The sequence below is a fragment of the Bison bison genome, unplaced genomic scaffold, assembly GCF_000754665.1.
Source record: "Bison bison bison isolate TAMUID 2011002044 unplaced genomic scaffold, Bison_UMD1.0 scf7180017864300, whole genome shotgun sequence".
Lineage (NCBI taxonomy): Eukaryota > Metazoa > Chordata > Mammalia > Artiodactyla > Bovidae > Bison > Bison bison.
In genome coordinates this window covers 1,511,532-1,526,262 of record NW_011494872.1, presented here as the reverse complement: position 1 = coordinate 1,526,262, position 14,731 = coordinate 1,511,532, and the positions used below count along the sequence as shown (strand labels likewise).

General features: G+C 40.7%; 1 protein-coding gene across 1 annotated transcript in view; it reads left to right on the top strand.

Moving 5' to 3' along the window:
• The first annotated feature begins 4,548 nt into the window (after nucleotides 1-4,548).
• The window catches only part of KCNQ5 (potassium voltage-gated channel, KQT-like subfamily, member 5), a 248,204-nt gene continuing 238,021 nt past the window's right edge, over nucleotides 4,549-14,731 (top strand). Inside the window, exons 1-2 of the mRNA XM_010851279.1 lie at nucleotides 4,549-4,606; nucleotides 5,213-5,270. Of these exons, the coding sequence (XP_010849581.1) occupies nucleotides 4,549-4,606; nucleotides 5,213-5,270 (116 nt within the window). The remainder of the gene's footprint in view (nucleotides 4,607-5,212; nucleotides 5,271-14,731) is intronic.

The window sequence follows — 14,731 nt, the reverse complement described above, 5'->3', positions numbered from 1 at the left end:
GCCAACTTTTTCACTCTCCAGTTTCACTTTCATCAAGAGGCTTTTGAGTTCCTCTTCACTTTCTGCCATAAGGGTGGTGTCATCTGCATATCTGAGATTATTGATATTTCTCCCAGCAATCTTGATTCCAGCTTGTATTTCCTCCAGTCCAGCATTTCTCATGATGTACTCTGCATATAAGTTAAATAAACAGGGTGACAATATACAGCCTTGACGAACCTAATTTTTTTTTCCTTATTGTATTTTTTTTTCCAAAGTCTGTCTTGATAGTCAACTATATTCAATAGAAAGGCCACTAGCAGCCAGTTTTAGTAAACAAACTGATTAAAAAGATGACCTGTCACCCAGAATTCCATGATTCACTTGTCTGGACTCAGAGTACCATTGGTGTCACTGAGTGCAGTTGATGAGGCTATGGCTTCACAAGAAAGAGAACTAAAGTAATTAGCCAAAAATCGGGCAGAAAATCCTAACTGATTATTGCCAACCTGTGAGATGCATGAAAGAAACACCCCTGGGATGGTGAGATGCTGTGTCTGGTCTCCTGTTAGTTACAGGAGCCAAGGTGGCTCTGGGTCTTGCCTGTCCTGGGGCTGAGCCAGCTGCGTGCCCTGCACCACCTGCTGGCAATGATGACTAAGACGCTGCAGCCGTGCTGGCCACACCTTGTAGGCAGTCAGTCCAGAGCTGCTGTGTGCTTCAGAAGCCATGAAGGGAGAGTGGATTTCCAGGGCTGGGGCAGTCGAATGATCCCAGACTGGCACGATCTGTCTTGAATTCTCAGAATATGTTTTCAGAGCTTGGAGGAAGCCCATATCATAGGAGGGGAAACTCAAATATTGACTCTTTCTGCCTATGATGATGTCATCTGGATTAATCATCCAAATGTAACTTTTTGCACTCTACAAAAGGTCATGTGAAATCAGGTTCCCTATTACAGGTTAGATTAGATATCAAATTCCAAGACCTTGAAACAATCTTTTGTGGCCTTTTCTGTTGCTGCCTCTTAGCTCTGAGAATGTAGATTTTCTGAAAACTTTGAGCCTGGTTTCCAGTTCGTCAAACATGCTGCTCCCCACATCATGAAAACCAGTGTTGAGAACCTAAGTATTTTTACATGCAAAGGAAGGGTTTTAACTTGGAGCAAAAGAGGGACTTTCTCCCCATGATTCAAATTTTCAACTCCTTCTTTCTCTGATATCCTCTTTAGCCAAAAATTATTCCTTCCTTAATTTAAACCCTGAGCCTTCTCAAATAGAAACCCATGTCCTCCTCTAAAACATGCATCTTGTCAGTAAACATGAAAATATACACCTGTGCTCACCTTTTATGCTTTGATGGTGTTTTATCCCAATCCACTCCCATTTCCTACAGAGCATCCCTGAGAGCAAATAGCTTTTAGGGTTGAGGATGATGTACCTAGAACAAAGGGCAAAGTTTAGTTCTTAATACATGACAAAGCTGACCTCATTCCTAAAGAGTGCAGAGAAATGTACTTTTAGAACTTCATATTCTATCCAAATCCATTAAATTAAAAGAGAGATCCAAGGAACTGGGTGGAAAAGTAGTTAATATTTCACCAAATAAAATGTGGGCCATATCTCTGAAATTAAGAAGTTTGGCTTGTATAACTGGGGCGAGATATGAACAGATAGTGTTTGTGCCTGACAACTGAAGTCATTACTTAAGAACAATTTGTCCTTAAGAAGAAAATGACTGTTGTAAGTTTGCCAAGTTGAAGTAAGTTAGAAGGGTGGGTGGTGAAATGCAGGCAAAGAAGAAGGATTCAGTGAGATTAAGAAAGTATTTCTGAATAAAGGCCATTGTTGTGTTACATGAAGGACTCAACTTGAAAGTTTGACTTCAAAGGAAACTTTCCAAGAAAACACACATGTGTGTGTATACAAATACACAGAAAGCCAACACAGACACCAAGTACATGTACATCATTGGAAAGACATGTTATTGGACACAATATTAGATTCAGTCTAAGGTTTTGCACTGTATACTTCTTTTAATGTACACAGAACTTTTCCTTCTAGAACCCTGTATTCTAGAATCTGTCTTGCGACTGCAAAATTTTAGAAAGAACTTATTTCTACAGTGATGTGAAATCCTCTAAATAAAGTTGGAAATTTGACAAAAACATATTGGCCTCTTACAGCAATGCTGAGTTCTAAACCTAAGTCCATTTTGTAAATTATTTACCAGCTTGAACTGGAGTTAGACATTGTGAGACTCAAAGCCAAATTATCAGATTTGATCTTCTTTGAAATTTTCTTTTCCACTTAATAGTAACTCTCTTCTCAGGAATTTTCTATGAGCAAAACTGTTGAAGATCTCTCTCTACCATTCATTCCCTTTTAATCCATCTGCCAAAACTGTTCTTTAACTGAGGTGTTTTTTTTTTTTCCTTTAAATAAGCCAATTTTATTGTTTTAAATCAAAAGTCATAAATTCATATGCTACCTCTAGATTGTAAATTCCAGAAGCAGGCCTCTCTTCTCACCTGATCTTCTGTTTCTTCTGGAGACCCAGGAATGTACTCTCGAATGGATGACTGCTTACTGACCACTCTACAGGGGGCTCATCCCCAAGATCCTGTCATCCATCCTCTCAGTGACTATGTGTTGAGGGCTTTGTGTTCCAGGCATAGTTCTGAGAGCAAATAGCTTTTAGGGCTGACCAGGTGAGTGAAACCTGCTCCACAGGTCTTCCAGCCCAGTGATGAGCTTTCGTTATAACTTCTGACACACCTTTTATCCAGTAGAGATGCATACATTTGTATTAAAATCTTGATCGGTTAACATTTTCCTAAGTGGACTTCACACTGACTTGCAGCCAACTGACGTTAAACCAAAATTTTCTTCCTATGAAAGTGTATCCACTTAAAGAAGAGTTATTAATTCAGTTATACTTTTGTGAACAAGGAATTAGGATATTCAAAAGCAGAGACATTACTTTGCCAACAAAGGTTCGTCTAGTCAAGGCTATGGTTTTTCCTGTGGTCATGTATAGATGTGAGAGTTGGACTGTGAAGAAGGCTGAGCGCCTAAGAATTGATGCTTTTGAACTGTGGTGTTGGAGAAGACTCTTGAGAGTCCCTTGGACTAGAAGGAGATCCAACCAATCCATTCTGAAGGAGATCAGCCCTGGGATTTCTTTGGAAAGAATGATGCTAAAGCTGAAACTCCAGTACTTTGGCCACCTCATGCAAAGAGTTGACTCATTGGAAAAGACTCTGATGCTGGGAGGGATTGGGGGCAGGATGAGAAGGGGACGACAGAGGATGAGATGGCTGGATGGCATCACCAACTCGATGGACGTGAGTCTGAGTGAACTCCGAGAGTTAATGATGGACAGGGAGGCCTGGCGTGCTGCCTCATGGGGTCGCAAAGAGTCGGACATGGCTGAGTGACTGAACAGAACTGAACTGTATTCTCAGAAGATTTTTCAAGATTGTGTGTGTGTGTGTGTGTGTGTGTGTGTGTCTGTGGAGGAAACTCTCACTTCTGATAAAGTAAGAATAACCTTTTTTTGTTAATCTATCTCATCTGTTATAGAAAATATTCATCTGTATTAAAGAGTGGCAGGGGGTTAACTTGAAAGCATGACAAGGTAATAAAAAGTGCTTTTCTAGAAATGTAATCCTTCTCCCAGACACACTTGACACAGTAAGCTGGTGTGAATGGCTGGTTTGAAACCAGTGGTGAGGTTGTGTCTGACATCTGTTTAATGAGCACAGTGCTTGGAAGGAAGAGCAAACCATAGCGTTGAACTGGGGGAATCCGGGGCCACAACGCTGTGGGTGTGTGCCTGTGCACGCATACACACAATTCCGTCGTCTCACACACTTTCCCAGTCTTGTCAGCTGTTCCAGGCTTGTTATCTGGATCCTGTTAACTTGAGATTTGTTCTGAGCTCATGGAAAAGGTCTCCCTTTGTTTTCTTCTTACAGATAGGAGAAGCCTTTTGGCAGAGTTCTTCAAAGGCAGTGAAGTTGGTGGCATCATGGAAATTTGGCAGCAAGTTGCAGACTAAGGCAGACCTAAACATTAGTTTAGGTTATTTTCACGAGCAGTTGTTCCATGATTTTTTCATCCCTTTATTTTGCCCTGAGCAGGATCACTCACAAGCATCCCTCCTAAAGGAAGCCCCCCGTCTATACTTATCATTGTGTAGTCTGAGTAATTGTGAAATTTAAATTTACCCTGGAAACATAAACATGAAGACAGAACATGAATAAATCAGCCCAGGGCCTTCTGAACTCTTTGGTTTACACTTCTTTAAAGTTAATACAAAAAGTCAAATGGAGGCCATTGATTAAATAAAAAATTGAACAACTAGATTACTTTGATGTATTTCATGCCAGGTAATTTTGTCCTTTTGCCTTTTAAATCATGGTTAATTGCTTTGAATGTTGCCAAATTGTAGGCTCACTCTAATCTGTTATAAGTACAAGTAGGAAATTAGTGCCTCTGATAAAAAGAAGGCAATGTATATTATAGGTGATTTAATCCACCTTAGGTTGGTTGGGTTACTTGGAGAATGGTATGGGTTTATGTGGAAGGAATTAAGACCCAGCTCTTGGATAGTGTCTCAGATAGTAATGACCTCAAAATAATTATTTTAGCTTTTTGTAATTCGGAAACATTGTGATGCACCAAAGTAGCATAAAAACGTGGGTCTCCTTAAGCTTATATTTTCTACAGATACGACACAAAAAACAATAGTTATCAACAAAAGGCCACCCTTAAATGTTTTTAAATGCTAGGTTGTTTAGCTATCATCCTATGTCACCATTTCATAGAAACTTTCCTGTGCTACAACTCGTCAACTACAAGCACAGACAAGGGCATGAAGTTGACAAATATTGAGCATACACGTCACAAAACACAAAACACTGGATTTGGGGGGTTTTTTATTGACATATAGTTGATTTACAATGCTGTGCTAGTTTCTGGTGTTCAGCAAAGTGATTAGGTTATACACACACATATAGTGTCTTTAATGTCTATCCCTCTCTCATACATACTTTCAAGGATACCAGCCATAATTTGCACATTTTCTAAACAATAACTCAACATATTCCTTGAGGGTACAGTGAAGACTTTGGTGTTTTTTTATGGTCCCTTGTACCTTTTCTTCTTGACATGAAACCTTACAGGGAAAACCTGTGTATTAAACAGATAAGAAGAAAGATACTCTGCAGGAGGTGGGGCAGGGCAGGCTGGACTCCTGGGACTCTGGCTTTCCCCATTCCCACCAAGGTGAGCTTTTGACGTCTCAACATTTCACGTGATGTCAGACGTTTTGAATGTGTAATAGAATGACTGCTGGCAGACCACCCAAAGGTCTCTCAAAAGTATGGACAAAAGCAGGTGTTTGAAGCCCTCAGTGTTCAGACCCCTTGCATCAGAGTGTCCAGAAATGGGTGTGACACTCAGCTCCGCCCCTGCTCAACAGTGTGATCTCAAGCGCCTCACTTAACCTCGTGCACCTGGGCTTTCCAGGCTTGGAGGTGAGTGAGGGCTGACCTAGAGCCCTGGGTCTTAGCCCTCTCTGTGCTTAGCCCTCTCTGTACATAGAAAACTTTAAGATTTCAGCACCCAGGCCCCACCCCCAAGGAGTCCAGGCTGTCTTCGTCTTTGGATGAAGCCTAAATGTGAATGTTTTTAAACACTCACTGGATGATTCTCATGTACAGCTTGGATGATCTTCCATTTCTAAACCCATTGAAATGCTGATGAGGACATTCTTTTTTTGCAAATTTTTTTTAATTGTGTTTTACATTGGAGTGGGCTTCCCTGGTGGCTCAAATAGTAAAGAATCTGCCTGCAATGCAGGAGACCCGGTTTCAGTCCCTGGATTGGGAAGATCCCCTGGAGAAAGGAGTGGCGACCCACTCCAGTATTCTTGCTGGAGAATTCTACAACCCATGGGGTCACAAAGAGTCAGACACAACTGAGTGACCAACACTTTCACACAGTTGATTTACAATGTTGTGTTCGTTTCAGGTGAGCAGAAAAGTGATTCCGTTTACATATACACATACCTATCCTTTTCAGATTCTTTTCTCATGTTACTACAGATTTTCGAGTTGAATTCCCTATGCTACACAGTAGGTCCTTGTATTTTACCTATTTTGTGTATAGTAGAGTGTGTCTGTTAATCCCAAATGCCTAATTTATTCCTCCCTCCTCCCCTCTGGTGACCATAAGTTTGTTTTCTGTTGAGGACCTTTACTTCTGTCCTTATGATTTTGCTTCCTTTGAGAGTTGAGGCTTGAAGGAGGTATATCAGTTGACGCCCATGTGTTGGGTTACACTGAATCATCACGGAAAGTTAGAGTAGTGAAAATATAGACTAATATGTTGTGACTTCTAAAGGTTTATCTGAATTCTGCTGTTTAATATGCAGCCCAACGGCCTTCCATGTCTAAAGCCAGGGTTGTCTAGTCACAGAGATGCTAACTAGGACATTGTTAAATGTCTCAGCCATCCTGCTCCAGAGCTAAAGGAAGGTTCATTTACAAAATTTTTACTCTCTTAGTGCCTGTATTGCCCATGGTGTGGATTTAATCACATGATTGGCCTTTTTCACATGCATAAGGGGGTTCCCCAGAAAAATAGTTCATCCTTGTTCTCATCTTCCTTCCCCAAATCATTCAAATTTTCTACTAATTCTTCAATATTCAGTCTCATGAACTGTGAAAAAGAAAACTTCTGAACTCTTTTTTAGAATTACTGCATCATTTGACTAGATTTCTTAGGCTCCTATGTGCTGTATGGGCTGATGTTGACCTGGGGCCCAACACAGACTACCTGGCACCTAAGAGGTGCTCCATGATTTTTTAATACATGAAATGCTTCCAGTTTAGCCAGTGGACTCTTGAGTTCTGAATAGTGTTCCATGAACTCAGTTCCCTCGTGAAGCCTCCACTATCCATGACAAGAGAACAGTCTGAAGGTAAGACAAACAAATGAGCAGTTGAGGGGCTCAGTGCCTCCACCTCTCCACCCCCATCCCAGGCTGACCAGTTGGAAGATGAGGGGTCAATCTGATGGAACCAAGTATCAAGGATGGACATGGTCTCAAAGAACCTACTCAGAGACTTAAGAGGAAAACAAAGCCACTGTTGTGTCCAATCTATGTACACTGCGCTTTTCATGTGAGATCTAACCCCAGAAATACACTATACTCTCTCCCTACACACCCGTGGGCACCAACAAAACCCTCTCCTCTATCAAAATGTGCTAACTTTCAATTGTCTCTCAGCTGTTAAAGCCAAATATTAACTCTATTGAACAGTGTGATAAGGGAATTTATATTAATATATTTCATCCTGATATATGAAATATATACAACAAAATATGAAAACCTTATTATGTGAGGACACATAATAAATATGCGTTCAGTTCAGTTCAGTTGCACAGTCGCGTCCAACTCCTTGTGACCCCATGAATCGCAGCACGCCAGGCCTCCCTGTCCATCACTAACTCCCGGAGTTCACTCAGACTCACGTCCATCAAGTCGGTGATGCCATCCAGCCATCTCATCCTCTGTCGTCCCTCTCTCTTCCTGCCCCCAATCCCTCCCAGCATCAGAGTCCTTTCCAATGAGTCAACTCTTCGTATGAGATGGCCAAAGTACTGGAGTTTCAGCTTTAGCATCATTCCTTTCAAAGAACACCCAGGGCTGATCTCCTTTAGAATGGACTGGTTGGATCTCCTTGCAGTCCAAGGGACTCTCAAGAGTCTTCTCCAACACCACAGTTCAAAAGCATCAATTCTTCAGTGTTCAGCTTTCTTCACAGTCCAACTCTCACATCCATACATGTATTAGATAGATGTTAAACGCATTTTACATTAAAGTCAAGAATCAGGTAACAGTTCCATCAACATTACGGAAGAATTGTCCTAATGGCACTATTGAAACGTCGTTTCTTACATTCTTACATTCTTACATCAAAGTGTAATACATTATCTGAAAACAGGAAAACCTGTGGTGATCATCCATTAATGCTACATTAGAGATGTTAACATCTGTGTACCACAGCTGGGACCCATTTTACTAATAACAAGCAAACATAAAACCTGTTTGCTGCAGGAAAAGTGAAGAGTTGGGTTTAGAACTGTGCTTGTCTTCCTCTTTTCTCTTGTACTCCTGAGTTACATTGTACACTCAGGATGCTGCCAGCCATCTCCTACTTTGCTTTCCTATTTGAAAATGTGAACTTTAAATCAGATTTTTTTTACAGGAGAAAATGAGTTTAGAAATATCTGGTCCTGTTATGAGGCAGAGCCTTCATGGATAAGCAGAATAAAATGTGTTTAGCTCTCAGGCAAGGTCTGGGCAATAATGATCTGCAAATCAGAGCTCGAATTCTCGACTCTCTGCCTGGGAATCTTGCCCAGGGCCTTTTTGGCTCTTGTTTTTGCTGTCTCATATTTGCCATTTAATTTATATGCATCAAATTAACACTGTCATATTTGGGCAAGAAAAGGAAGATGCTTACCAGTTGCTGGAGCTGAGGAACTTTCCAAGGAACAAAGCTCCCAATCAAGTTTCAGGTTTCTGTATTTTTAGAAAACACACATATATACGATTTACTACAAAGGCACTCAACACACACCCTTAATTCTAGAATTGTGTACCAATTAAGGATGCCATGAACATATTTTAGGAGACAAGATTTAGTTAGTACAACATATCTGCATCTGAAGAGTAAGTAGCAAGAAATGTTATTTTGGTTATATAATATTCTGGGCAGCCCTGAGATGCAGAAATGTTAAGGAAAACAAGAATGCTTCTTCATAAATGAGGAGGAATGAATAAATCACACTTTCATTTTCAGAGTTTATAAGACAAGCAATAGTTTTATGATTTTTTTAATTGCTTTGGGGAAATCTCAGACTGAAATTATTGGTGAATAAAAGCTTGCTTATAAATTGAGGGTCTAGGAGATTCACAATACAATTCAAATCTAATTACAGGAATGACATTCCAGAGCACAAAAGTGTGGGAAGTGTCTTGAGTGTGTTTAACTTTTTAGCTAAACTTTCAGCAATAGCTCTTTTCATCTAATGCTCTAAAACAAATAAATGTAATATAGAGTGATTTTGCACTGGTAAGGATTTTTGAAAGCCTGCCAGCCTTGGACCAGAGTGAAAGGAATGCTTTGATGCACATGATTTTGTGCGTTGAGTTTTCATCTGTGATAGATGGGGTCACAGTGAAAGAAGCTTGACAACATGGGGGGAGGGGAAGCTGGGGGCCAAATGGACCCACAGTTGAATCTGATAGCAGGCCATTAAGACGAACGTTAAACTACTCATGATGTCAATTTGTAAAAATATTTATCAACTACCTCCATATTTTTTCACTTGCTAAACTTTTACATAAATATTTTTGTTTCCCTCAATTTTCTATTCCAATGCCCCAAGTTACTTTATACAGATATGTTATCATTTGAAGCAAAAAAAAAAAGTGACTATCCTTATTAATTAATTAATTCAGTCAGTTTGGTCGCTCAGTCATGTCCAACTCTTTGTGACCTGATGGACTGCAGCACGCCAGGCTTCCCTGTCCATCACCAACTCACGGAGCTTGCTCAAACTCATGTCCATCGAGTCAGTGATGCCATCCAACCATCTCATCCTCTGTTGTCCCCTTCTCCTCCTGGCTTCCATCTTTCCCAGCATCAAGGTCTTTTCCAATGATTCAGTTCTTCCCATCAGGTGGCCAAAGTATTGGAGTTTCAGCTCCAGCATCAGTCCTTCAAATGAATATTCAGAACTGATTTCCTTTAGGGTTGACTTGTTGGATCTCCTTGCAGTCTAAGGGACTCTCAAGAGTCTTCTCCAACACCACAGTTTAAAAGCATCAATTCTTTGGCACTCAGCTTTCTTTATAGTCCAGCTCTTAAATCCATAAATGACTACTGGAAAAACCATAGCTTTGACTAGACAGACCCTTGTCAGCAAAGTAATGTCTCTGCTTTTTAATATGCTGTCTAGGTTGGTCATAGCTTTTCTTCCAAGGAGCAAGTGTCTTTTAATTTCATGGCTGCAGTCACCATCTGCCATGATTTTGGAGCCGCAAAAATGAAGTCTTTCACTGTTTCCACTGTAATTCACTTCTAATGCTAATACAATTTATTTGAATCAGAGATTATAAAACATGGTGATGCTGATTCTCCTCATCTCCTTATGGACAAGAATGATGTAAATGAAAAGTTAGATAATAACTCCCATATATATATATATATATATATACTCACGTCAAACTCCGCAAGACCACCAGCATTATAGCAGGTGATGGGGAATGTGGAGAGGGGAGCACTGGGGAAGTGGAGTTTGCAGGGTTAGGGGTGGACTGAGATGATGGGATAGAAAGTATTTCAGGTATGAACTTGAGAAAAGAGGCCAAATGAGCACAAAAATGGGGAGACCAGCCAAAGAATCTTGTGCGTGGAGAACAAGGCTTGACAGAAAATGGACAGACCAAGGCTTGGGAGCAGGCAAAACCTTGTTGGTATTAAGAAAACAGCAGGAGCCCCTTAAGGCTCTTGGAAGGAGAAAGTTCAAAGGAGGATATAGGGGCAGTTTGTTGCCTACATGCCAGGAGAGAAAATATGAAGACCAAGAGGCTTGTAAGAAGCTGATGGCAGCCTCCAGCTGTGTGGCTCAGGGAGCCTGGACTGGACAGAGCTAATTTTATCACTTCTCAGGGCCACACACTGTCCCTGAACAGGATGGTAGCTGTGTTATGATGTAACACTCAACAGCATACAATACGATCTTGCATCTCCAGAGTTTGTCACCTGAGCATTTAGAATCATTCTAAAGATATTATTATTTTTTCTCTAAAGCAATGAAATCTATATCTTAGAAGATACAATTTCATCCAAATTGTAACATTTACAAACTAAAACATTACACATATTATTCAAAAATAAAAGTTAACTTAGTAGTAGTAGTAGTGTTATCCATCAGTCCTGTTCCATTCTTTGTGACCCCATGGACTGTAGCCCACCAGGTTCCTCTCTCCATAGGATTCTCCAGGCAAGAATACTGGAGACAGCAGCCATTCCCTTCTCCAGGGGATCTTCCCAACCCAGGGACTGAATCCAGATCTCCTCCATTGCAGGTGGATTCTTTACCATCTGAGCCACCAGGGAAGCCAAAAGGTTAACTTACATGTTAACAAAAGAAAAATCATTCTGTAACTGGTTGAGCTTAAGTGACTGGAGATATTTTCAGACATTTTGCAGTCAGTATCTTTTGGAAACAGTAAAACTGGTTTAAAGTAATGTATTTTAGAAGGGCTTCTTATCTTTGTTTATTAAGAAACAGAAAGTTATCCAGTGGAGATGGGAAAAACACCTCTTTGCTGGACCACAATGCAATACATGGGTTACATATATGAAACTCATATTTGTGAATAATGTATTGAAAGCTTGAGCAAGGTCTTCCCTTGTGGCTCAGTGGCAAAGAATCTGCCTATTAATGCAGGAGACATGGATTCAGTCCCTGATCCAGGCAGGTCCCATAAGCCATGGAGCAACTAAGCCCTTGCACTACAACTACTGAGCCTGTGCAAAGCCCATGAATAGCAACTTGATAGTAGCCCCTACTCTCCACAACTAGAGAAAACCCACACCGCAACAAAGACCTAACACAGGCAAAAATAAATAGATAAATTTTTTTAAAGAAGCTTGAGTGAAGTATGATTTAACATATATTTTAACTCCTGTTTTTCACAGAACAAACCTTAGTCTCATTGGAATTAAACTTATTGTTTATTTTAATATATGATTATTGTTTCCTGTTAAACTCCACAGAAAACCAGTTTATTTCTCACTTCTAATAGCATGAAAATGCTTAAAATCTTAAAGGAGTTTGTTCAGTGAATATATATCCCTTAAATGAGAGTAGAAAACACTCTTGTTAAAGGCTGAATTTGAAACCTCCAATTAGATCGTGGCAGCTTTAATCACAGCTCTTATTTTTAAGATGGCAGCTTGTATTCCTTGTCAAGTCAGTCATGATGAGTTTCAGTGTCGTGTTTGTGTTCCCACAATTACCCATTGTTTGGGAAAATTAAAAAGAACAGATATCCACTTAAATAGATTACAACAGTGTTGTCTTGGCCACTTTACAACATTAGTTCTCAAGTCGGGGTGGGTGTCTTGGCAGCTCTGTACTTCTTCAATCAATGGACTCAGCCATTGGAATTGTTCCCTGATAGACTCTTAAGTGTACACTGTGAAACTTTAAGAACAACAGTATCATCTAAGTTGCTCATTTTACTCCTCTTTCTGCCCTTTATAATGGTTTGTGGATCGCTGTAAGCATGTGGCCAAGTGATTCATGTCAATCAGCAGTAGAGGAAGCTTTCTGTTACCTTCCAGTTTCTGAGTCTTTGCAGCCACCATAGTGTTTCATGTCATAATACCTGTATATTTATTGATTCTAAAACTTTCATCCACAGTGAAAATAGGCAAGAGGGTTCAGTTCACTCAGTCATGTCCAACTCTGTGACCCCATGGACTGCAGCATTCCAGGCTTCCCTGTCCATCACCAACTCCCAGAGTTTATTCAAACTCATGTCCATTGAGTCAATGATGCCATCCAACCATCTCATTCTCTGTCGTCCCCTTCTTCTCCAGCCTTGAATATTTCCCAGCATCGGAGTCTCAGGGTCTTTTCAAATGAGTCAGCTTTTCACATCAAGTGGCCAAAGTATTGGAGTTTCAACTTCAACATCAGTCCTTCCAATAAATATTCAGGACTGATTTCCTTTAGGATGGACAAGTTGGATCTCCTTGCAGTCCAAGGGACTCTCAAGAGTCTTCTCCAACCACAGTTGAAAAGCATCAATTCTTTGGCACTCAGCTTTCTTTACACTCCAACTCTCACATCCATACATGACCACTGGAAAACCATAGCCTTGGCTAGAGGGACTTTTGATGACAAAGTAATGTCTCTGCTTTTTAATACGCTGTCTAGGTTGGTCATAGCTTTTCTCCCAAGGAGCAAGCGTCTTTGAATTTCATGACTGCAGTCACCATCTGCAGTGATTTTGGAGCCCCAAAAAATAAAGTCTGGCACTGTTTCCACTGTTCCCATGAGGGTACATAAATGAGGGTACAGGGCATGAGGGCACAAAAATATTTTATTTTATGTGAACTGTAAATATTTTCTTGATTTTGTATACTCCATATTTATAAGAAACAGTTCTTTTAGACTCCTATTTTACATGAGTTGATTGTAATCCCATTATTTGCTTGTTAAATAAAGGAAGTTATATTTAGCCATTTACATATTTTGAATTTACATGCAGCTTACACACACAGTCAATCATCATTACCCATGAGTTCCTTGTTTATAGACTTGCTAAGTAAAATTTAGTTTTGAGACACAAGTCAATCCCTGTGGCCCTTCTGTGGTCGCTGGTGGAACAGGAAGGATTTTAGTCTCCAAGGTGCATGTTTCCAGCTGAGGTGGGACACGGCTCTACTGAACCTTGTATTCCTTTCATGGCCTACTTACTATGACATTTTTCACATTATTGTGACTTTGTTGATGATTTCACTATTTAAAATGGCCCCCAGGCTGGTGCTGAAGTGCAGTCTAGTGTTCTAACCCAAGAGAGCTTTGATGTGCCTTATGGAGAAAGGACATGAATGAGATAAGCCTTTTTCAGTCATCAGCTATGCTGCTACTGGTTGGGAGTTCAATGTGAGTGAATAAGCAGCACACAATAAGAAAGACGTCTTGAAACAGTAACACATGTAAAACAAAGTTATGGACTGAATAATGGAAAAGACTCATAACCAGAGCTCCAGGAGTCTCAGTCTACTTTCTTTCTGGGCAGTGGTTCAGGACTCACTAACCCACTGTTCACAGGAACTGTATAGAACATACAACCACCACAAACAACAAGAGTAATCAACTATCCTTTTCCTTTACTGGAAGCCACTTTCCCAGCATTTCATTATGAGCTGTCACAGCCTGACTGTAAAGGTGAGGTGTGTCATCTGAGCACATTTCTGCTGCACTATCCACTGACCCACAACTTCAAACAAGGTGCAGGAGGAAGGTGGCCCAGGAGTCTCCAGAACTGTTAACCATACATATTTTTTTCCTCCAAATTTCAACAATCAGGCTGCTATTGAAGTTTAACTTATTGGACTTAGACATCATTGATGCTGAAAGCTCAACCTCTGTTCACGTGCCAAATTGAATCTCAGAGACACAATTTGGGGTGAAGCATAAAAGAATAGCTTTATTACGTTGCCAGGCAAAGGGGACAGAGCATATTCCTGCTCTCAAAGCTGTGTCCCAACCTGGGAGGATTTAGTGAGGAGTTTTATAGCAATAAACTCCTTAAGACCCCATGGACTATAGCACACCAGGCTCCTCTGTCCATGGAATTCTCCAGGCAAGAATACTGGAGTGCGTAAAGCCATTCCCTTCTCCAGGGAAACTTCCTGCCCAGGGATACAAACTGGGATCTCCCGCATTGCAGGCAGATTCTCTACCATCTGATCCACCAGGTAAGCCCAGCATAGCACAGGACTGCCCTCCTTTACAGAGAAGGCAATGGCACCCCACTCCAATACTCTTGCCTGGAAAATCCCATGGATGGAGGAGCCTGGTAGGCTGCAGTCCATGGGGTCGCGAAGAGTCGGACACGACTGAGTGACTTCACTTTCCCTTTTCAC